Source organism: Lutra lutra, chromosome 17, assembly GCF_902655055.1.
Source record: "Lutra lutra chromosome 17, mLutLut1.2, whole genome shotgun sequence".
Taxonomy (NCBI): Eukaryota; Metazoa; Chordata; class Mammalia; order Carnivora; family Mustelidae; genus Lutra; species Lutra lutra.
Genome location: NC_062294.1, coordinates 56,108,223 through 56,132,467, shown reverse-complemented (window position 1 = coordinate 56,132,467; position 24,245 = coordinate 56,108,223). Strand labels below are relative to the sequence as shown.

Here is a 24,245-nt window from a genome sequence, read left to right as displayed (position 1 = left end):
TGATTATCCACTGTTGCCTCTTATAATTACTTTTATTCCTACAGTCAGTTATACTGTGTCTGCTTTCACTTCTTCACTTATCATTATAGTCAGTCTTTTTTCTGTTTTTCTTCATTTAGTTAATCAGCTGTCAGTGTTGTTGATCTTTTCTGCCAAACAACTCGTCCTGTGCTTGATATGTTCCTATTTTTGCTCCATTTGATTCAGTTCAGTTATCTGTTTCCATATCCTCCGTTCTTCTGCTAATTTTGAGGTCATATAATCCTTTTTCTGATTGTTAGAGATACATGAAAGTGATTTCTGCTATACCGTGACCATATCACAGAATTATCTATTAGCATATATGGTCAATATGTTGTGTGCCATGTTATGTATCTATGGAGAAATGAGGTCCTGATGACTCCTTGTCAGCCATCTTTCTGATGTTGTCTGTGTGACTTGATGCTTCTGCATTAGAAGTCTTCAGTATATTCTTCTGAGTGTAGTAAGTGCAATGGTTTTACTTTTATCTGGTATCTTTCAGCTGTATCTTCACATGACACCAAGAGTTTCCAGCTACAGTGGAGCATAGAAGGTTCTTTCCATAACAGGTCAACACAGAGATACAAAGATAGTGCTGTTGAAATTTTATACTTATGCACAGACTGGGACAATGATGGGGAGAGTGAAGGGCATCAAAAAAATCCTGGACGATACACCCAAACCAAGGCAATTGCCCTTAATGAGAATCTCACTGCCCCAAATGGTGAAGGATATAAACCACTGAGGAAAACCCTCCTTTTTAAGTCAACTGCTTCTGCAGAGCAGTGTGTTTCTGTCAGCACAAGCTCCAATCAAATATTCAATCATAGCGATTTGTGGACAGACCATTTAGAACATCTGAAAAGTAACTAGTCTATGCTGAAAGTAATGATTTGAGCCATTTACAAAATAGGAATGGCCTGACCTTAAATCAGAGATTTAGAAATGAAGAACAAAGTGCTCAGTGGGATCCATTCGAGAGGGGCTTCACTGAGGAGTCAATCCTCCAGAATGACCAGAGGCTTTTCACTGGAGACAGAATTGCTTAATGCACTGAATCTCAGAAAACATTGAACCAGGGCTCCAGTGTTCACAGATGTGTCAGGGCTAGGTTAGCAGAGAACCATTATGAATGTGATAAATGTGGGGAAGGCTTTCATCCAAGCTCTAACCTCAGTATACATAATGATAACCATTTGGGAGACAGTCCTCATAAAGATAATGAATGTGGGAAAGCTCGTAACCAGTCCTCCAGTGTTGGTGATCATCAGAGAATTCATGAGGGAAAAAACCCATTCACATCTAATAAACGAGGGACCATGTTTAGTCAGTCATCAAGCCTAAACATCAATGAGATAGTCCCTTTGGGAATGGAAACTTACATTTTTAAGGAATGTGGTAAATCCTTTGACTGCCATTCAATAATATCTCAACATCAGTGGATGCATACTGGAGAAAAAATATACAAATGTGAAGAAGGTGTTCAAACATTTAACGACTGTTCATCAAAAAATGGACATTCGCAGATCTATTCTGGAGAGAAACCTTACAAATGTCAAGAATGTGGCAAGGCTTTTAACAATCACTCAGGTCTTAATAGACATCACAGAATTCATAATAGAGAGAAACCTTACCAATGTCATGAATGTGGCAAGAGCTTTAACCAGTGCCCAGCCCTTATTCAGCATCACAGAATTCATAGTGGAGAGAAACCTTACCAATGTCAAGAATATGGAAAAGCCTTTTGTGACAGGTCAACCCTTACTCAACATCACAGAACTCATACTGGAGAGAAACCTTACCAATGTCAAGAATGTGGCAAGGCCTTTACCTGGAGGTCAAATCGTTCTCGGCATCACAAAACTCATAGTGGAGAGAAACCTTACCAATGTCAAGAATGTGGCAAGGCGGGGCGCCTGGGTGGCTCAGTGGGTTAAGCCGCTGCCTTCGGCTCAGGTCATGATCTCAGGGTCCTGGGATCGAGTCCCGCATCGGGCTCTCTGCTCGACAGGGAGCCTGCTTCTCTCTCTCTCTCTCTCTCTCTCTCTCTCTCTCTCTCTCTCTCTCTCCCCCGCCTGCTGCCTGCCTCTCTGTCTACTTGTGATCTCTCTCTGTCAAAATAAATAATAAATAAAATCTTTAAAAAAAAAAAAGAAAAAGAAAAAAAAAAAGAATGTGGCAAGGCCTTTTGTGACAGGTCAACCCTTACTCAACATCACAGAACTCATACTGGAGAGAAACCGTACCAATGTCAGGAATGTGGCACAACTCAGTCCTTGCTAAACATTACAGAATTCATACTGGAGAGAAACCTTACCAATGTCAAGAATGTAGCAAGGCCTTTATACACAGCTCAAACCTTACTCAACATCACAGAATTCATACTGGAGAGAAACCTTACCAATGTCAAAAATGTTGTTAGGCCTTTACAGGCACTTGGTCCTCACTAAACATCATAATATTCATACTAGATAGAAGGCTTACCAGTGTATAGAATGTAAGAACAGGGGTACCTGGGTGGCTCAGGCGGTTATGTGTCTCCCTTTGGCTCCAGTCATGATCCCAGGGCCCTGGGATTGAGCTCTGTATCGGGCTCCCTGCTCAGCAGGCAGTGTGCTTCTCCCTCTCCCCCTGCCTGACCCTCCTCTCTACTTGTGCTCTCTTTCCATCTCTCTGTCAAATAAATAAATAAAATCTTGAAGAACGAAAGAAAAAGATAATGTGAGCAAAATTGGTTAAAGAGTGCTCACCAATTCATGCCTACAAGAGAATTCATATTAGACAATAACATCACAAATATAACCAGTGTGGGAAGGCCTTTGTCCAGCAGTCACCACACTGCAGGGTGTCAAGTTAGTGGAACGTCTCATTCGACAACTGTACTCTATCCTAGTGAGCCACCATCACTGCTTTCTTCCAATGCCTTCCTTCCCATGTCCCATAGAGAAGACTCCCCCTCCCCCAGAGCTTCCCTAAATCTGTTTTATTCGGAATGGCATATTCTGGACATAGACTTGGGACTCTGTAGCAATGTACCATGGCCCCACATTAAAGTATGTGCCCCACATCCTGCATTGTGGGTTGTTTTCATGTGTCTATGAGGTACACATGCACATATGACCATCCTATATGTGTCATAGATACCCCATAAGAAAGAGAAATCTTTCCCAACTAGAGTGATCTGGTAGCCTAGGCAGAGACAAAAAATATTTATGATGAGGACTTAGCATGTAGGGTAGGACAACTGTGCTGAGTTTCCCAAGTGACTTCCTAGATGTAGAAAAATAACTTATACTTGTTTTATGACCTACTTATCTCCAGATCTCCAGTTGTATTCACCCTCATTTTTTTTCTTCCCTACATAGGAACCACAGCCATTCTCTTTTGCCTGTGTTGTGGAGAGAGTGTCTTCAGAAGACGCTTAATTGAGATTAGACAGATGGAAAGCCAATGGGTATTAAGACATATAGCACGGGGATGTGGGAATTGAATCTAAGTAAAATATGAGGAAGGTACCATCCTTCAAGAGAAAGATAAGATCTATTAAAAGGAAATGTGAGGAACTCTTTCCCATGTGTGGAGGGACCTGGAGGTGGCTCCCTTTAGTCACTGCAAAGGCACAGGCAGCTCTTGCTGGTGTCAATTGATGAATACATGTCATGGGGAGAAGAGATGGCTAATATGGGTTTCTCAGGAGTAGGGAAGGTCTGCTTTTTCCTGATGATATGATTGACCTGCTGTGTCTTCCTGAGGATTAATGCTATTGGATGTCAGTGATGACTGTACTTCCCTGCCTAGATCCATGACAAAGGATGGAGGAGGGTGTTTGATGATGCAGTCATGTGGGCAGCTTAAAGATGTCACGTGATAGAATAAATGTTTGAGATGAAGAAGCCTTCTGGACAGGGCAAGAGGCTGGATGAGCTGGGTATGTGCTGTGCTTGCTCCCTCATTTCCCAGGTAGGTAACCCCAGTCAAGGTCAGATCCAGTGTGGTTGGGAGATCCTTCAGAGAAGCTGCTTCAGTGCTGTTCCGGACCTTCCTCCCTTTCTTCAGTGCCATCGTGAGTGTAGTTCTAGGGGCACCTGGGTGGCTCAGTTATTAAGTGTCTGCCTTAGGCTCAGGTCATGAGCCCTGCATTGGGCTCCCTGCTCAGTGGTGAGTTGGTTTCTCTCTCCTCTGCCCATCTCCACACAGCACCACAAGTGCCTCTCTCATTCTCTCAAATGAAATATATTTCTTAAATGGGGCGCCTGGGTGGCTCAGGGGGTTAAAGCATCTGCCTTCAGCTCAGGTCATGATTCCAAGGTCCTGGGATTGAGCACACATTGGGCTCTCTGCTCAGCAGGAAGCTTGATTTCCCCTCTCTGTCTGCCTGCCTCTCTGCCTACTTGTAATCTCTGTCTGTCAAATAAATAAAATCTTTTAGTATATATATATATATATATCAGAGTTTTTTTTGTATATTTGACAGAAACCGAGAGATCACTAGTAGGCAGAGTAAGAAGGGAAAGCTTGCTCCCTGTAGAGCAGAGAGCCTGACATGGGGCTCGAACCCAGGACCCTGAGATCATGAACCAAAGGCAGAAGCCCAACCCTCTGAGCCTCCCAGGCACCCCAGAAGTTGATATCAGAAAGTTTGCCTAGGGGAACCTGGGTGGCTCAGTGGGTTAAAGCCTCTGCCTTCGGCTCAGGTCATGATTCCAACATCCTGAGATGAGTCCCAGCATCAGGCTCTCTGCTCAGCAGGGAGGCTGCTTCCCCCTCTCTCTGCCTGCTTTGCCTGGTGCTTTGCATACTTGTGATCTCTCTCTCTCTCTCTGTGTCAAATAAATAAACAAAATCTTAAAAATAAACAAAAAGACAAAAAGACTTGCCTACCTGGAACAGACACATGAAAAAATGTTCATCATCATTAGGCATCAGGATGATTCAAATCAAAACCACATTGGGATACCACCTTACACCAGCTAGAATGGCCAAAATTAACAAAACAGGAAACACCAAGTGTTAGGATGTGGAGAAAGGGGAACCCTCTTACACTGTTGGTGGGAATGCAAGTTGGTGCAGCCACTTTGGAAAACAGTGTGGAGATTCCTTGAGAAATTAAAAATAGAGCTTCCCTATGACCCTGCCTGCAATTGCACTCTTGGGTATTTACCCCAAAGATACAGATGTAGTGAAAAGAAGGGCCATCTTTACCCCAATGTTCATAGCAGCCATGGCTATAGTCACCAAAGTGAGCAAAGAGCCAAGATGCCCTTCAACACACGAATGGATAAAAAAGATGTGGTCCATATATACAATGAAGTATGCCTCCATCAGAAAGGATGGATAACCAACTTTTGTATCAACATGGTCAGGATGGAGGAGATTATGCTGAGTGAACTGAGTCAAGCAGAGTCCATTATACGATTTCACTTATTTGTGGAGCATAAGGAATAACACGGAGGCCATTGGGTGATGTAGAGGAGAAGTGAGTTTGGGGAAATCAGATGGGGAGATGAAGCATGAGAGACTGTGGACTCTGAGAAACAAACTGAGGGTTTTGGAGGGGAGGGTTGGGGGGTTTGGTGAGCCTGGTGGTGGGTATAAAGGAGGGCATGAATTGCATGGAGCACAGGGTGTGGTGCATAAACAATGAATCTTGGAACACTGAAAAAATAAAATAAATTATGAAAAGAAAAAAAAAGTTGACTACCGGAGGGACAAACCATTCTTTGATAAATATTTCATCTTTCCTTTCTCCTGTGAATAAAATCCCCTCTTTGGAAATTCTAAATCCTACCTCCTCCTCCTCAAGTCACTGTGACACAGAAGCCTCAACTTCTCTTTGAGCCTCATGTCTTTCTTGTTCCCATACTTAATAACTTAATTGTTTTCGCTTGTGAAACTGCCTGACGTCATTGAGAACAGTGTAGGAAAAACAAACTTTCCTCTCCTCACATTCATTCTGTTGTGTGAACTGAACCTTCACACTTCAGCCCTGGAACAAAACGAGCAGACAGAGCCGGGGATCAAAGGCAGCGGTAGCTTCATTGCTTTGCCAGCCAAGGAGGCTTCAGAAGGTCAGGACCGTGAAACCTGCATCCCAACGGAGAAAGGGGCCAAGGGTTTGTTGGAAAATGCTGGATATTGGCCAATTTCCAGAGGAATTGTGTCTGTGCTGCCAGCCCTGTTCATCATGTTGTCGGGGTGGAACCAGGTTCCTGAAACAAAGGGCTGAGAAGTGAGTTGAAGAGGTCTGTGGAGAAGAGAAAGGTTACTTATTGGAAATGGGAGTCTCACTGAAGCATTAATTGCTTTTTTCTTTGTTCAACTTGATGCCTTCCAAGTGGTTTTCATTTCAGTCACCAAAACAGCTGTTGTAAGAGGACTTCATACTTTACACTGAGAAACCACTCAGTGTTTTCTGGAATGGCTAAAATAAAAAAATTTTAAAAAGATAACATCCAATTTTCCTGAGAATGCTGAGAAATAGAATTCTCGCAAAGCGCTGATGGGAGGGTAAAAAAAAAAATGCAGTGTGGAAAACTGTGTGGCAGGTCCTTATGAACAGAAACACCTACTGAAGGGGACTATTTGTCACCCAAAAATATGTATCTTTGGCCTGAGCATTATTTTCAGCCGGTTATTTTGAATCAAAGGTAGATAAAGGAAAAGCTCTGGAAGGCTTTATTTTGCAAGAGACGTTTGCTTTCATACAGGAAAGTTCGGTCTGTCAGTGGTCTCCCACTGTGTAGCAGAAAGAGGGAGAAGGAGGCGGTCTCCCGAAACACTGATGGTGGAGAAGGCAGGGCTCAAACTCTGCTCCCAGCCCCAGCCTTGGTTCCCCTGCTTGGCCTGGTCACCTGGTCACCTCCCCAGTTCCTTCCCAGCAGGGTCACCTGTGGAGTTTCAGGAAGGATCTCCTCTGCGGGCCTCCCCCTCAGATTCTGTCAGTTGGTTTGGCCGAAAACAACACTGTTGTGTTAATTAAGGGCTCCCTGTGATTCTCAGGAGGCCTGGGGGGAGTCCGAGGGTTTTCCGAGAGTGGATTTGTGGCTTTGGTCCTGGAGAGGTGACAGGGTCTCTGGTCCGTGAGTCTAGGAGGGTCGGGTCCATGCAGCCCTCAGCTCCGATGCTGACGCTGAGGTTGTGAGTGGCGGTGGCAGGGGACCCCTCCATCCCCACAAAGCAGTAGAGGAAAATGCAGGGATGGGTGTCCTCACAGGAGCTCACAGTTTCTGAGCTGCTCCTGACACAAAGGACTGGGAAGTTGGGCCTTTTCTGCATCTCTGAGTCCTGCCCGCAGGCGAGCTGTGTGAGGAGAAGGAGCTCTGTTGCTGGATTTCAGGGCATTTTCTCCTGATGCAGCTGTGATTTCCCCCCAGATCCCTCATGAGGACGAAATCTAGAGGTGGAGTCGAAGGCAGAAATGGCCGTTTTTCAGGTGAGCCTGGTGTCCCCGCGGAGCCATGTCCTCTGTTTCTCCGCAGACCCTCGCGTTTAGAAGCTGCAGATGCGGATGCCTCGAATTCGGGTGCTTCTCGCTTCTGCCTTCACCTGTTTTTAAGGTCTGGTCAGAAGTGATACTCATGGTTAGGTCTTTAGAATGCTTCTTTATGTCCCAGAGCCTTCTGTCCTGTGTCCCCAACCTGTCTTCGATAGGGCATCAGCTGTTAACACTTTGAATTAAAGTCCCATGTGGAGTGACAATATTCCATTGGTGGCAGATCCAAAGGGGAAGGTGTCGAGTCTGAGATTCCTGTGGCTGATGAGGTCTGGGCCTGGGATATCAGGAAGGGAAATCATTTCTCATTCAGGCTCCTCTGGATTCTCGATCAGCTCTGTGCAGCTGGGGAGTAAGGAAATGCAGACATAAACTCGATGAGTATGAGTCCAGAAAAACTTGGAAACTTCTCATTCTAAGAAAGGGTGTGTGTGTGTCTTCATCTTTAGCACGTGAAGGAGATATTCTACTTAAAGTCCACTAGAGGAGGGAGCCTGGGGTTCTTGTTGACTAAGCTTGGACTGTTGGTTGAGCTCAGGTCAGGATCTCAATGTTCTGGACTAGTATCCCCGCTTCTGGCTCTGTGCCCAGAGGGGAGTCCGCTTGACATTCTCTTTCTCCCTCTCCTGCCGTCTCCATCTCCTCTAAAATATAAGTCAATCTTGGGGACCGAGGGTGGTTCACTTGGTTAAGAGTCTGCTTTCTGCCTCCAGCTCAGGTCGTGATCCCGGGGACCTGAGATCCAGGTCCACATCGGGTTCCCAGGTGGGCAGGGATCCTGCTTCTCCCTCTCCCTCTGCTTTACTGCCTGTTTGTGGTCTCTCTCTTGCTCCTTTTGAAATAAATACAATAATTTTTTCAAAATTTTATTTATTGTGGCACCTGGGTGGCTCAGTGGGTTAAGCCTCTGCCTCCAGCTCAGGTCATGATCTCAGGGTCCTGGGGTCCAACCCCCATCGGGCTCCCAGGTGGGCAGGGATCCTGCTTCTCCCTCTTCCTCTCCTGTTCTGCCTGCATGTGCTCTCTCACTTGCTCTCTTTGAAATAAATACAATCTTTGTAAAGAATTTTCTTTATTGGGGCACCTGGGTGGCTCAGAGGGTTAAAGCCTCTGCCTTCGGCTCAGGTCAGGATCCTGGGGTCCTGGGATCGAGCCCCACATTGGGCTCTCTCCTTCGTGGGGAGCCTGCTCCCTCCTCTCTCTCTGCCTGCCTCTCTGCCTAGTGGTGATCTCTCTCTGTCGAATAAATGAATGAAATCTTAAAAAAAAAAAAAAAAAGGATTTCTTTATTTATAAGAAAAAGAGTGAGAGCACAAGTAGGGTGTGCTATGGGCAGAGAGAGAAGGCTACCCGCTGAGCAAAGACACACCCCCACCCACCTCACCCCCATCTCATACTCCCCCCACACCCACGCCATGAAGGAGGTGGTCCCAGGACCTTGTGACTTGGCCTGAGCAGAAGGCTGATGCCCACTGACTGAGCCACCCAGGTGCCCCTATAAATAGAATCTTAAAAGAAGATAAAAATAAAAATAAATCTTAAAAATGAAAAGAAAAGAAAGGTGTAAACTAGCTATTACTAGCACAGGGGCGCTCTGCCATCTCAGGGTAGTGTCTCTGTCAGTCACTTGAGGTCCCAGACATGGGTCCATGATTGAAAGCCCGTCCAGCAATGCTGCTGGAATTCCCTGAGGTAGGACAAAGGTGGTGGAAGTTTCCTGAATAACAGATCAGCAGGCAGGAGGGCACAGGAGAGCTTGTCTGCAAGGGGCAGTGTGTGGGGGTTTTTTATCGGGGGAAGGAAGGTGAGGCGTTCTGGGGAACCTGGAACTTCCTCCTCTCTGCTCACTGTACCTGGTTGTCAGAAGCCTATTGGTTCCTTAGGGTCTTGGTAGTTTTGAGGTGGGTCCCCTGTTGGGCCTGTCTGGACTCAGCCAAGGGGACACTGGGGCTCTTCCTCCACTCCTTTGCTCAAGCCTCCTTGCCTAAAAGCAGCCTCTACAGATCGTATAGTGATTCAATTGTTTATATATATCTACTGTATTTCCAAAATTAGATTTATATTCTGAAATCCTGTTTTCAGTCCAGTGGAAATACCAGTGATGATGTGTCCTTTTGTTATGCCCAAGTTTTCATGTCTGAGAGTCCACCAAGGAGCCAAGCACTGATGCAATCACACGAGGGTTTATTTGACAAGCTTAAGTTTGGGCCCAAGTATACCCAGCACAGCGGAGTAGGGACTTGGACCCTGAACCAGATTAAAGTCAGAGGTTTTTTTTTTTTTTAAAGGTTTTATTTATTTACCTGACAGAGAGAGTGATCACAAGTAGGTAGAGAGGCAGGCAGAGACAGAGGGGGAAGCAGGCTCCCTGCTTAGCAAAGACCCTAATGTAGGGCTCCATCCCAGGACCCTGAAATCATGATCTGAGCTGAAGGCAGAGGCTTAACCCATGGAGCCCCCCAGGTGCCCCTACAGTCAGAGTTTTTAAAGGCAGAGTAGGGGTGGACTCGGCTGTGGGTGAGGACAAAGGGAATTATGGATGATGTAAGTCTCCAAGGATTTTTGGAAGTAAGGTCTCCAGGACCTTGAGGGGCTAGCCATTGTTGGGAGAAAGGTTATTTATTACCAATAATAAAAATCTTCTCGTGAGACCCTTTAGATGTATATCAGTGGGCCATATACTTCGGAATGATTCTTTTTTTTTTTTTTTAAGTTTTTTTTTTAAGGTTGTTATTTATTTATTTGGCAGAGATCAGAAGTAGGCAAAGAGGCAGGCAGAGAGAGAGGAGGAAGCAGGCTCCCTTGCGAGCAGAGAGCCCGATGTGGGCCTCCATCCCAGGACCCTGGGATCACGACCTGAGCCGAAGGCAGAGGCTTTAACCCACTGAGCCACCTGGGCACCCCCTTGGGAATGATTCTTGACACTATCTTGGAGGTTTAGAGATAAAGGAATTGTTAAAGTAGACTTACAGGATCCTGGTTGGACCTGTTGGGATAGGAGGTTGGTCAGGCTAGGGTTGTCCTAAGCAAAATCTCAAGGTGAGGGCAGTTAAGTCCCCAGGGGAGAGCCACCCTGTCTGTTTCAAGGGCTTGTCAGTAGGTAAGGAATTTTAATGATTTTCTTCTGCCCCTGTTTCCCACATCAGCTAAATTTGAGGTGGGATGGCCTTAATTTTCTCGGCCTCCACACTTTAATTTGCATTAGGCATTTATAACATTTGTTTCCACTCAGCTGATGTGAATTTCTTTTATTGGCTTGGGGCTGTTTGCCAGATCCTTCCCTGTCATTGTTCCTATTTTCCCTCCTATTATTTGTAAGGAACATAGGATACTGAGGAATATGCAGGAACTATCGCATTTCAGGTGTCAAGTTCTTTCTTCTGCCTTTCTCTTGCTTGTCATTTCTTTCTTTCTTTCTCTCTCTCTTTCTTTCTTTCTTTCCTTTACACATTTTCTCAGCTGAAAGATAGAGGGAGCACATGAGTGAGGAAAGGGAAAGAGTGAGAAGCAGATTCCCCACTGAGTGGGGAGCCCAACTGAGGGTTCCATCCCAGGAGTCTGGGATCATGACCTGAGCTGAAGGCAGACCCTTAACCAACTGAACTATCTGGGTCCCCCTTGCTTATAGTTTCTGAGGAGAAGAACAAAGTCAAAAGAGGTGTGGATAAAATTAAATGTCCTTCAACTTCCAGTCTGTTGACAAATACTTGAGAAAGGCAGAGTAGGACATTCCTCAGGGAACTCACAACTGCCTCAAGGTTAATGTTTTGTTGGATGCAGAAAGCACCCTTAGCTTGACAATAGCCAGACCTCCAGGACCTTGTAATTCCTCTTTAACATATGAAAATTGCTTTGGAAACGTCCTTGAACTCCATTCCCCAAATGTATCTTGGGAACCATCCTTCAAGCTTGGGGCCCACTGATAGATATCTGGAGGGTCTCCTGACTAAATTGTTACTAAACAGTGAGTGGCCTCATCAAAACACCAGCTGGGAGGCCCTGAGGGTCCTGGAAACTTGCTCCCAAATTCCTTAGAGCCTCCTGCTATTCCTCACCCCCTCCCCACCTGACAGCATAGAACCAGTCACTGCTCATGTTCCTCTCCCCTTGCGTTAGGACCACAGTGTTTGTACCACGGGTATCTCAACAACCCTTTCTTCATCATTCACTCCAGAACCCCAATATTTCACATCAAAACATGTCTAGAATTGCTTGACCATTGGCGTCTCTCCCACATCCCAACACTTTGCACTGGACAAGGAGGGGTGTCACCTCTGTGTAGTCGATAGAGTTGACTTCTGGGAGTGAATGGAGTGTAAGTTCTCAACCAGGCAGCCCCCTGACCCATAGGTTTTTCTTCTTTCCCACACTCATATCATGGAGATGAAAAGGTCAGGTCTGGTTCTAGGTGGTGACAACTTCCTCTTCATCTTAGGGACCATCTTAGGGGCACACTTTGTCAGTGGCCACTTGGTGACTGTGGTATTTATTACAGGGACTGCTGACCTTCAGTTATGTGGCCATAGAATTCTCTGAGGAGGAGTGGGGACGCCTGACCCACACTCAGCAGCAACTGTAAAGGGACATGATGTTAGAGAACTACGGACACTTCCATTTCTTGGGTGAGGGAGACTCCTTCCAGGTTTTCAAAGCCCCACACAGGGTTTTGTTGCTTCCTGTGAAGACTGCCTCTTGGGAGATTTCTCTTGGAATGACTGGATTCCAGATCCAGGCAGAAGGGGAAAATAGTAGGGGTTTGTGGATGGAGAGACAAATCTTCATGATGTTTCCTTTTCAGCCTCAGCCTCTCCTTCCTCAAGGTAACATCATGGCTTATGAAGATGAGTGGCAGTTCTCAACATTGAGTGACATAGAATGGTGCTGCTCACATCTGAGACTGAAACTTCCCCTTCTTATTTTCATGTCTGCTACTTAAAAGTGGAGGTCAGGATGTGAACATTGGAAATGCCTACAGTGTGTTCTAAAGGGACTGTTGGGCAACAGCTTTCACAAAACCATTTTCTAGAATTGTACAATATCCTTTCTTGTCTACTGAACACAAGCCTGATGGGAAGTTAGAATCAGCAGCAATAATCACTTTCCTTTTTCCTCATAAACAGGTCTCCTCCTGTCAAAGCCAGACCTGATCATGTTTTTGGAGCAAGAGAAGCAGCTCTGGGATGTGAAGAGAAAGGAGACTGTAGCTGTCCATCCAGGTGGGTGGGAATGGGTGAGGCAGGTGACAGAGGGGATGTCCAAGTCTTAAGGAGGAAGGTAGACCTTAAGCTGTGGTTCAAGTAGCTCTTCTTGAATGAATGTCAGTTGGAGACATGCCCAGTTTTTTGTCTCTCTCTCTCTTTCTCTCTCTCCCAGAGGGACATCTGCTCTCCAACATTATCAAGCTCTTGCATTCTCTAGGGATTCTCCTTCAGCTCCAGTGATGATCCAGCATATAATCATCATATAATTAGAGGGGGAGGCCTCCTTAATCTCCGTCCATTGCTATGGGGACCCTAGGGAAGTCATCCTATTTCTGAGGACCTCTACGCTAAAGTCTTTGTAAATTCTGTTTTTCATCATGAGACAAGTAGGTCAGGGGGTTTGGTGCAGAAATTCCAGAACACTGGAGAGAGATTTCTAATGTTCTCTGGCTTATATATTTAATATACTTAATACTTTCTAAGCCTCTACAGAGGCTTTAATCCCAGGCCTACAAAACTGAGATCCACTAACTTCATCAGTTAACAAAGCACTGCCCTAAATTGAGAAAATGTACAGCATTATTTCCCTTCAGATGTTCTTTTTTCTTATTCTTTCTTTCTTTTCTTTTCTTTTCTTTTTTTTTTTTTTAACATATAGATATTTCCACTCTTTGAGTTTGGTTCCTCAGTGGTGAAATAGTGTAATGTCTCTCTTTGTTTCCTAGAATTTCTACATAACAAATGCTGTTGGGGAACTAGCACATTTAGAACTTGAATTTGTAGCCTTTAATAAAGTCTCATTTACTACCTCATTTTTAATAATTGCATCATGATTCTGTCTTCTGTGAACTTCTTGTGACTTTGTCATGTGTGTTTTCACTTTCTGATTAGTTCTATATGTGATTTAGCTCTATATTTTGTACATCAAATGTCCTGATACAACATGCACATGTGCTTTTTAAGTAGTGAGTTAGATCATAAAAATTTTATTTGTTTTAGAGATAGAGAGAGAGAAAAAATAAGTAGGGAAAGGGCAAAAGGAGAGGGAGAAGCAAAGTCTCTGCTGAGCAGGGAGCTCTGGATCCAGGACCCTGAGCTCATGACCTGAACTGAACGAAGCTGCTTAACTAATTGAGCCCCACAGGTACCCCAAATGCCCATATTTGGAAAATCTTCTTTTCAGTAATGCAATGTCATTTCTGGGAAATTAATCATGCGCTTTTTCTTCTACTTTCCTTAGAATGTATCAGAATTTAACCCCAAATATTAATTTCATATACAGTGTCTTTCAGCATATTTTTCAACTTTCACAGTGTTTATTTACTGAGAAATGAAGATATTTGTTTCCTCTGTCTCATAGCATTGAATTACAGGTTTACATTCAGTGCAGAAGGAGGAGTATATTAATAACGTAATACATTACTTTCAAGCTTTTTAAGTGTTCAAAAAATTTTCATTTATAGCTTTTTATGATTGATTTTAATTAGATTTTTTTATGATGTTATAGTCCATGAAAACATGCCAATAAAATGCTTGTTTTTCATGGGTACGTGGACACAGTTTTAAATTATGGTTATATGGAAGTTTTCCTTTTCTGTCATACATCAATGTTTTATTTAGAATTTTGTGGTTTGAGTTTTGTCTTATTCTGGTTTGGTAATATCCTACTACTATGCTGCTTGTGTCTGGCTCATTCCACAACATTAGCTAGGTGTAGATTCGGTTTTATGTGTATGTTGTTATAGGAAGAGAATTTTCAGCTCAGTGTATTTTAAGACCATTGAAGTGTGCCTCAAAAAAGAATGGCCTTCATTCTTTTTGCTGGTAAATTTTGTGTTTCTTTGTCTTGTGTTTGTATATCACACATACATACTGTGTGACCCCTACTTTTTGTCTCCTTGGTGAGTGGTCAGTGAATGTTGTACCATGTCTAGGTGAGTTGTCGTCAACATAGGATTCATTTCCTCATGTATTTGTGGGTGAATTTTTCTTCTCTCTGCACGAGAGAAAGACTGTTTTTGTTTGTTTGTTTGTTTGTTTTGAGAAAGACTGTTTTGAATTCAAAGTAATTTTCAAACATTTTATACTTCTGTTATCATGCTTTGGTATGAAATATGAAAGATATATTTTATCTGTAATTGTAAGATGAATACCCATGATATGCCTTGGTACCTTTCTCATTGCCTTTTGTGTCTTCTGGGAGTATTTTCCTTGTGTTTACCTTAGAGATTCCTTAAAACAACATTGTTGTAAAACAAACCATTTCAACCTCTGTGTCAGGTACATAGAAAACTTTTTGTCCTGTCTCTACCCCAGCACCGACTTTGTTACCAGTATCACACATTCTTTTATGTTGTGTACTTTATGACCTACATTAATGATTTTTATACTTTTTTAAAAGATTTTATTTATTTATTTGACAGACAGAGATCACAAGTAGGCAGAGAGGCAGGCAGAGAGAGAGAGAGGAGGAAGTAGGCTCCCTGCCAAGCAGAGAGCCTGATACGCAGCTGGATCCCAGGACCCTGAGATCATGACCTGAGCCGAAGGCAGAGGCTTAACCCACTGAGCCACCCAAGCGCCCCTGATTTTTATACTTTTTCGAAAACAAAGCTCTGTAGTAGAAATAAACGTGACTGGTATCTCATTACAACACTGCAGGTTGGTATAATTGTCTACATATTTATGCTTAGCAGAGAGATTTGTGTCCTTGTCTGGTTGCAGTTTCTGGGTAGAATCCTTTTATTTCATTGAGAGAACGTTCCTTTAATGGTTCTTGTAGGACAGGTCTACTGGTAAGCGTAGAGGGGTCTTTACTTGGGAATGTCTTTATTTCTACATCTGTGGAAAAGAATTTTGCCCTGTAAAGTATTCTTGGTGGTATTTTTTGATCTTTCAGTAGCTGAGTACATTATGCCGGCCCCATTCTTGTTGGGACTGCTGAGAATCCCACTACTGCTCTTCTAGGAGCTCTTGCACAAGGTGAAGTGCATTTGCCATGCTGTTTCAGAAGTCCATTTTCATTTGTGGTCTTTGATGGATTAACTACAACATGTCATCAGTCCTCCCATTCTTTGTATGTGGTTTGCTGTATATACTATAGTTTTATAAGGAACTAATTTGAGGAAATGAAACATTAAGGCAATCATAGGGAAAAGACATTCACTGTAGTGCACTGGGTTTATCAAGATAAACTTGTCTGGGGGCGCCTGTGTGGCTCAGTTGGTTGAGCGACTGTCTTCGGCTCAGGTCATGATCCTGGAGTCCTGGGATCGAGTCCCACATTGGGCTACCTGATCAGCAGGGAGTCTGCTTCTCCCACTGACCTCTCTCCTCTCATGCTCGCTCTCTCTCTCTCTCTCTCAAATAAATAAATAAAATCTTAAAGAAAAAAAAAGATAAACTTGTCTGTGTAAGTGGACCATTACTGATGAAAAGCTTGTTATTCAGTGGTTGACTCCATTTGTTAGTAGACCTGAAAGGATTCAGGGGCAGATGGATCTCTAGAGAAGGATCAGTATTTTCAGTGTGATTCTTTTTTTCTTTTGACTCTATTTTGCACATGTAGATGGGTGTCCAAAGAAAGCCAGAGTAGCAGAAGTTTTATCAGATAAACTAGCCTTTTATCTTTTGTTTATACTGCTTTGATACCAGGGTACTGCTGACCTCACAGAATGGTTTTGAGTGTATTTCTCTATTTTAAAATTGTAAGATTATTTTATTGCTAAGATTTTGATAAAGATTGTCGTGAATGATTTTTGTAAATGATAGTTTCTTTTTTCTTTTTTTAAAGATTTTATTTATTTATTTCACAGAGAGACCGGGATCACAAGTAGTCAGAGAGGCCAGCAGAGGGAGAGGAAGGGAAGCAGGCTCTTCGCTGAGCAGAGAGTCCAATGTGGGGCTCCATCCCAGGACCCTGGGATCATGACCTAAGCAGAAGGCAGAGGCTTTAACCCACTGAGCCACCCAGGCGCCCCTAAATCTTAGGTTCTTTTTCTTGTCCTGAACCATGGCTCACCATCTAATGCCCAGGGGTTCTACCGAACGATTGCTAATTGAACAAAGTCACTACAAATATAATGATAAGCCATAGCTATGCAAATCTCAAGGACTATTGATAAAATTTTACCCTGTGTGTTTCTCCTGTTGTTTTGTGAGCATGGAGAACACAAGCAGAGTTTTAGGGTTTTGATCTGCACAGAATGTGATGTGTCATATTAAGCTAAAGACAGATTTTGAAGTCCCAGAACTAAGTAGGAAGAAGAACGTGTACATACATACATGTGATTACCTATATCTTCAGAAGGAAAAGGAATCTTTGTTCAAACCAGGTCATTTCCAAGTTTGAAAAGTGATGATTTCCTAGCAAGCAAAGAGATTCTAGATTCATAATAGAAAGAGTTTTCTCTGTATTGTATTGAATTTATGCTTCCTATATCTCGTGTATCTTTGTTTGAGAATCTCCCCATGTGAATCATCTCTTACATAACTGGGTTTACTCCTGTAGGATCTGCTCTGTTTTCCTTATTCCTGTGTCGACCTGTTGCTTACCTACCTTGATAGAGATTTTAACAAGAGTTTCCATGGAATGACATGGTATTCAAACTTTAATTTAAATGTGAGAGTAAGGGACGCCTGGGTGGCTCAGTTGGTTAAGCAGCTGCCTTCGGCTCAGGTCATGATCCCAGTGTCCTGGGATCGAGTCCCACATCGGGCTCCTTGCTCATCAGGGAGCCTGCTTCTCCCTCTGCCTCTGCCTGCCATTCTGTCTGCCTGTGCTTGCTCTCTCTCCCTCTCTCTCTCTCTGACAAATAAATAAATAAAATCTTAAAAAAAATAAATAAATAAAACTAAATGTGAGAGTAATTCTCCAGGGAGCATTTTAAGTTCCATGTAGTTAAATTGATAGACCATCACTCCTTCCTTTGTGATTGGAGAAGTAGAGTTCTTTAAGTTATTCTTCTTTTCCCTTCTGGGAAGTGACATCATCCAAGTTGGTCACTTTAACGTAAACATTTGATTAGGTAAAAATGTGGAGATTTCATGAGTCACAGGTGTTTTGTTTTGAGGTTTATTTGAAGAAAGAAAGATGGGACAGGGCTGGGAGCTGAGTAGATGTTCTAACTTAAAAAGAACACAGTCTTCTGTTAGGAGTGATGGAGCAGCCCAATGGAAGAGATGAAACAGGTCCAGGGTGAAACATTGGCCTGAATTCTTCATGTGGGGAGAGGACCCCTGTCCAAGGCTATACTACTGATTCTGAATCTAGAAGGAGAAATTGTACTTCCTTTCTTCCCAAATCCTGTCCAGTTCTTCTGTCTCATCTCCATTCCAGTGATGGAGGCATCACAGCTGACTTTCCCTCCAGTATTCTGGAAACCTCATTGACACTGTACTCCCCTGCCCACCTAAGCCAGGCAGGGCCTTGCCTAGCCTTAGGAGTAGCTTGGAGTTTTCTAATGCCATTGTAAATGGTTGATAACAGGATCATGTGAGGCCATATGTGCATTTTAAATACAATGTTGTAACCACTGCACTGGAAGAAAAGCAAAAATCTATCATTGCATCACAGGATTAGTTTAGGTCTTTGGCACTGGAAATTGTGAGAACAGATAAAGCATGATGTTGTGACAGTTTGAGAGGAAGGTAAGTGCTATGGAAATGAAATATGGTGAACTCGAAATGCAAACAAAGATCTGGTAGAGAGGTCCCTTTGGTCACTGTGAGGCCTTAGGGAGCTACTCATGATGAGCGAATGGGACAGAGATACGTTCCTGGGAAATGTGGCTGTCTGGGATGTCCGATGCTTTTCTCATGATGTAATGTATTCCCTGCTGGTCCTCAGGACCAGTTGCTATTGGGTGACAGAGATAATTGTACTCTCTGAGGCCCAGATGCGTGGAGTGCATGGAGAGGGGGTACTAGTTGATTTAAACATGGTGGCCATAGCTTAAAGATGTCCCATGACAATAGATGTTGAAGATGAGGAAGGCTGCTGGATACTGCTAGTGAAAACCAGCCAGGTGTGTGCTGTGGTTGCACAAATCTTTGATATCCCAGGAATATAACCCAACAGAGGTGTGATCTAGGTTAGATGGGTGACCTTGTAAGCATAATGACCTGTGATTGGCAGGGCCCTCCCTCACTTCCACTCAGCCCAGTGATGAATCTACTCCTGTGCTCTGATCTATGTGCCAGGCACTGATTCATTGAGAAGTAAATCACTAATTAACCAGCAGTGATCATTTCTGCTTTAAAAACCCTTCCCAATATTTGGGCAAGCTGTCCCTATGTTGTTTCAGAGCCCATGCTGTCCCTACACTCCTCCTGACCTACGTGAACAGAGGATTTTTCAAGTTTTATAATTGTGCTCATTTTAGGCAAAGTCAGTTTTCAGGAGGAAGCCTAAGTTGAAACAAGTAATTCCATAACCTGAAGGCACGGGTATTAGTAAAAATGCAGGGAAAACTTGAAATTTATGAACACGATGGAGTCAGTGGTTTCTGGTATAAAATCCAGCCTTACAGCCAGAAGCAGATGCCTGTGCATTTCTTGTGAAAGATCCTGTGATCTGAGGGGACCGCCCTTCTCAGTGAGGCTTGTCTCAGGCTTAGCAAGGTGAGCCCCTGCCTACATCTTGTCTCCTGAGCAGAGATTTTGCAGGGCTGCAGTCCTGGTAGAGTTGATGTCAGGTCTCCTTTCACGAGCAGACCAGAGCTCACCTAGTTCAAACTGGCCACATTCAGGCCAGGGACCAAACAGGCAAGGAGAGCCCCTGCAGACCCCTGGCAGGAAGGATACAGCAGAAAACATCATTGGCTTTTCTATCACACAGAGGAAGGTAAAGACTTAGACAAAATGCCAAGATGAAAGAATTTATCCAGACAAAACCAGCGGATGAGACAAGAGCCAGAGATGCAATGGAAACAGATCGTAGTAAGGAGCTTGATGGACAACTGAACGCATCAATCACAAAGGATACTGAAAGTGTTGAGAAAAGAATAGTGTGAACTTTACCACAGAGATAAGAGTTAAAAATTAATTGGGTGTGGGGCTCCTGGGTGGCTCATGGGTTAAGCCTCTCCCTTCAAGCTCAGATTATGATCTCAGGGTCCTGGGATTGAGTCCAGCATCGGGCTTTCTGCTCATTAGGGGGCCTGCTTCTCCCTCTCCCTCTGCCTTCCTCTCTGCCTACCTGTGATCTCTGTAAAATAAATAAATAAAAATTTAAAAAATTAAATTAAAAAATATTTGGGTGCTTGGTGGATCACTCGGGGAACCCACTGACTCCTGATTCCTGCTCAGACCTTGATCTCAGGGTCCTGGGATTCAGGCTTAAGTCAGCCTCTGCAGTTAGTGTGATGCCTGCATGTGATTCCCTCTCTCTGCGTTTCCCACCCGAACTCTTATGATCCCCCCATCAAATATATGTCTTTTTAAAAATCAAACATAGGTGAACAATGCAATAAGTGAGATTAGAAACAGGCTTGACATTAGTTAAGAGGAGGTTGGAAGAAGCAGAAGAATGACTTTGTCATATAGAAAGAAAAATAAAGGAAAGTATGGACTATGAAAAACAACCTGAGGGTTTTGAAGGGGCGGGGGGTGGGAGGTTGGGGGAACCAGGTGGTGGGTATTAGAGAAGCCACGGATTGCATGGAGCACTGGGTGTGGTGCAAAAAACAATGAATACTGTTTCCCCTATTATTCTTAATTTAGTTCATGGGCTGTCAATGTTGTTGATCTTTTCTGACAAACAACTCTTCCTGTGGTTGTTATGTTCCTATTTTTACTGCACTCTAGTTGGTTCATTTCAGATTTCTGTTTCAATATCCATCGTTCTGCTAATTTTGAGCTCATGTGATTCTTTTCCTGATTTTTAGAGATACAGGAAAGTGATTTGTGCTACACTATGACTATACCACAGATTATCTATTAGACCATGTGCTCAGTACATTGTGTCCATGTTGTGTGTCCATGGAGAAATGAAGTCCTGATGATTCCTCCTCAGCCATCTTTCTGACTTTGTCTGATTGACTCGATGTTTCTATTTAAGAAGTCATCAGTATAGGGCGCCTGGGTGGCTCAGTGGGTTAAGCCGCTGCCTTCTGCTCAGGTCATGATCCCAGAGTCCTGGGATCGAGTCCCGCATCGGGCTCGCTGCTCAGCAGGAAGCCTGCTTCCCTTCCTCTCTCTCTGCCTGCCTCTCTGCCTACTTGTGATCTCTCTCTGTCAAATAAATAAATAAAATCTTTAAAAAAAAATAAGTCATCAGTATATTCTTCTGAATGTAGTAACTACAGTGATTTTACTTTTATTTGGTATTTTTCAACTGTATCTTCACATGACACCCAGAGTTTCCTGCTAAAGCAGAGCATAGAAGATTCTTTCCAGACAGTATCAGTGCACAGATACAAACATAGTGCTGTTGAGATTTTACACTTACGTACAGACTGGGACAGTGATGGGGATAGTGACGGGCATCAGAGAAATCCTGGACGATATACCCAAACCAAAGCCATGGTCCTTAATGAGACTCTCACTGCCCCAAATGGTGAAGGATATAAACCACAGCGGAAAACCCTCCTTTTTAAGTCAACTGTTTCTGCAGAGCAGTGTGTTTCTGTCAGCACAAGCTCCAATCAAATATTCGAACATAGCTATTTTTGGACAGAACGTTTGGAACATCTGAAAAGTAACCTAGTCCATGCTGAGAATAATGATTTGAGCCATTTGAAAGATAGGATTGGCCTCACTTTTCAATCAGATATTTCTGATCATCAGAGATTTAGAAATGAAGAACAAAGTGCTCCATGGGATCTATACGAGAAGAGCTTCACTGAGGAGTCGACCCTCCAGAATGACCAGAGGGTTTCCATTGAAGACAGAATAGCTCAGTGCACTGAATCTGAGAAAACGTTGAACCAGGGCTCCAGTGTTCAGAAATGTGTCAGGGCTAGGTTTGCAGAGAATAATTATGAATGTGATAAATGTGGGGAAGGCTTTCAACCAGGCTCTAAGCTCAGTGTACATAATGGTCACCGTTTGGGAGACAGTCCTCATAAATATAATGAATGTGGGAAAGCTCATAACCAGTCCTCCAGTGTTGGTGATCATCAGAGAATTCATGAGGGAAAAAACTTATTCAGATCTAATAAAGCAGGGACCATGTTTAGCCAGTCATCAAGCCTAAATATAAATAAGATAATTCCTAGGGGAAAGGGAGCTTACACTTTGAAGGAATGTGGTAAATCCTTAGACTGCCACTCACCACTATCTCAACATCTGCGAATGCATACTGGAGAAAAAATACACAAATGTGAAGAAGGTGGTAAAACCTTTAAGGACTGTCCGTCAATAAATGGACATAGACAAACCTATACTGGAGAGGAATGTTACCAATGTCAAGAATGTGGCAAGACCTTTAACTGCACTTCACAGCTTATTCAACAACACAAAATTCATACTGGAGAGAAACCTTACCAATGTGAAGAATGTGGGAAGAGCTTTATACAGAGCTCAGCCGTTATTTGACATCACAGAATTCATACTAGAGAGAAGCCTTACCAATGTCAAGAATGTGGCAAGGCCTTTAACTGGAGGTCAAGCCTTACTGACCATCACAGAATTCATAGTGGACAGAAACCTTACTGATGTAAAGAATGTGGCAAGGCCTTTAACGACAGCTCAACCCTTGTTGAACATCACAGAATTCATACTGGAGAGAAACCTTACCAATGTCAAGAATGTGGCAAGGCCTTTATTTACAGCTCAAGGCTTATGCAATATTACAGAATTCATACTGGAAAGAAACCTTACCAATATCAAGACTGTGGCAAGGCCTTTTACCAGAGCTCACATCTTAAGGAACATCACAGGATTCATACTGGAGAGAAACATTACCAATGTCAAGAATGTGGTAAGGGTTTTAACAACAGCTCAGACCTTAGTCAACATTACAGAATTCATACTGGAGAGAAACCTTACCAATGTCATGAATGTGGCAAGGCCTTTAACCACAACTCAAGCCTTACGCAACATCGCAGAATTCATACTGGAGAGAAACCCTACCAAAGTCAAGAATATGGCAAGGCCTTTTCCTGGAACTCATGTTTTAGTGAACATCACAGAATTCATACTGGAGAGAAACCTTACCAATGTATAAAATGTGGGAAGGCCTTTAAGTGGTCTTCACTCTTTAATCAACATCGCAGAATTCATACTGGAGTGAAACCTTACCAAAGTCAAGAATGTGGCCCTCAGAACTTCCTTGACATCACAGAATTCATGCTGGAGAGAAACTGTACAAATACTAAAAATGTGGCAAGGCCTTTACAGGCACTCAATCCTCATTGAACATCAGAAAATTCATACTAGATAGGTAGCTTACCAGTGTACAGAATGTGAGAAAGGGGGCACCTGGGTGGCTCAGTTGGATAGGTGGCTGCCTTAGACCCTGTTCCTGATCCCAGGTTCGAGCACCGCAGAAAGTCTGCTTCTCCCTTTCCCTCTGCCTGCCCCTCCTCCCTCCTTGTGCTCTCTCTCCATCTCTGTCAAATAAATAAATACAATCTTTAAAAAAGAAAAAAAGAATGTGAGAAAAGTCAGTTAAGGAGTGCTTACCCATTCATGCACATCAGAGAATTCATTTTGGACAATAACCTTGCAAATATAACAAATGTGACAAAGCCTTTGTCCAGCATTCATGCATTTACTAAATAGAGAATTCATACTGGAATGACAGCCAATGAATAATGTGGCAAACCCTCTAGCTGCAAACGACTGTTGCTGGGCATCACAGAATTCATACTGGAGAGAAAATTATGGATGTATGTGAGAAAATGCCTAAGTACTGTTCCCTCCTCACTCCATATCAGAGATTATATATAGGAGATATTGTGTACAAATACTAAGAATGTCTGTGGGGCACCTGGGTGGCTCAGATGGTTGAGCGGCTGCCTTTGGCTCAGGTCATGATCCCGGAGTTCTGGGATCGAGTCCTGTATTGGGACACCAGCTCCACGGGGAGTCTGCTTCTCCCTCTGACTTTCTCCCCCTCTTGCTCTTTCTCACTGTCTCTCTCTCCAATGAATAAGTAAAATTTAAAAAAATAATGTGTCTGACCTCTCACTGGAACTCTGAACTTATTAAAATCATACTTATCATATAGGAGTAAAAGTGTGAAATGTAAAGGACGTGGCCAAGCATTTAACCGGAATTCAGTCCTTCCTCGGTATCTCAAAATGCATACTAGATTCAAACCCTTGCAACATAGTGAATGTGGGAAGACCTTCATTTCAGTATACATTGGAGCAAACACCAGAGAGAGCATTAAGGAAAGTTAATTGAAAGTTAGCATTGTTTAGAAAACTAATTATTTGAACATCAAATGCCAATATATGTAAGAGAAATCAAGCCAGGGGAATATATTATTCACTCTAATCAGACATTACTCTGTATGAACATAGTTATTATAAGGAAAAATCAAACTTAAACACTTAGAAAATGTTTGTGGTATTCTGTTGAAC

The 24,245-nt window shown here is 43.2% G+C and overlaps 2 protein-coding genes and 1 long non-coding RNA gene across 3 annotated transcripts in view; 2 read left to right on the top strand and 1 right to left on the bottom strand.

Moving 5' to 3' along the window:
• LOC125088924 (uncharacterized) overlaps positions 1 to 13,140 on the top strand; it is a 64,044-nt gene extending 50,904 nt beyond the window's left edge. Inside the window, exon 3 of the long non-coding RNA XR_007123809.1 lies at positions 12,634 to 13,140. This is a non-coding gene — a long non-coding RNA (uncharacterized LOC125088924). The remainder of the gene's footprint in view (positions 1 to 12,633) is intronic.
• LOC125088914 (KRAB domain-containing protein 5-like) overlaps positions 1 to 24,245 on the bottom strand; it is a 664,001-nt gene that overhangs the window by 142,465 nt on the left and 497,291 nt on the right. The gene's annotated exons all lie outside the window — the stretch shown is intronic.
• ZNF813 (zinc finger protein 813) lies at positions 21,238 to 23,307 on the top strand. Its single transcript, XM_047711702.1, is given in 2 exon segments — positions 21,238 to 22,473; positions 22,558 to 23,307. Coding segments are annotated over 2 exon segments (1,752 nt in total). The 3' UTR covers positions 23,074 to 23,307.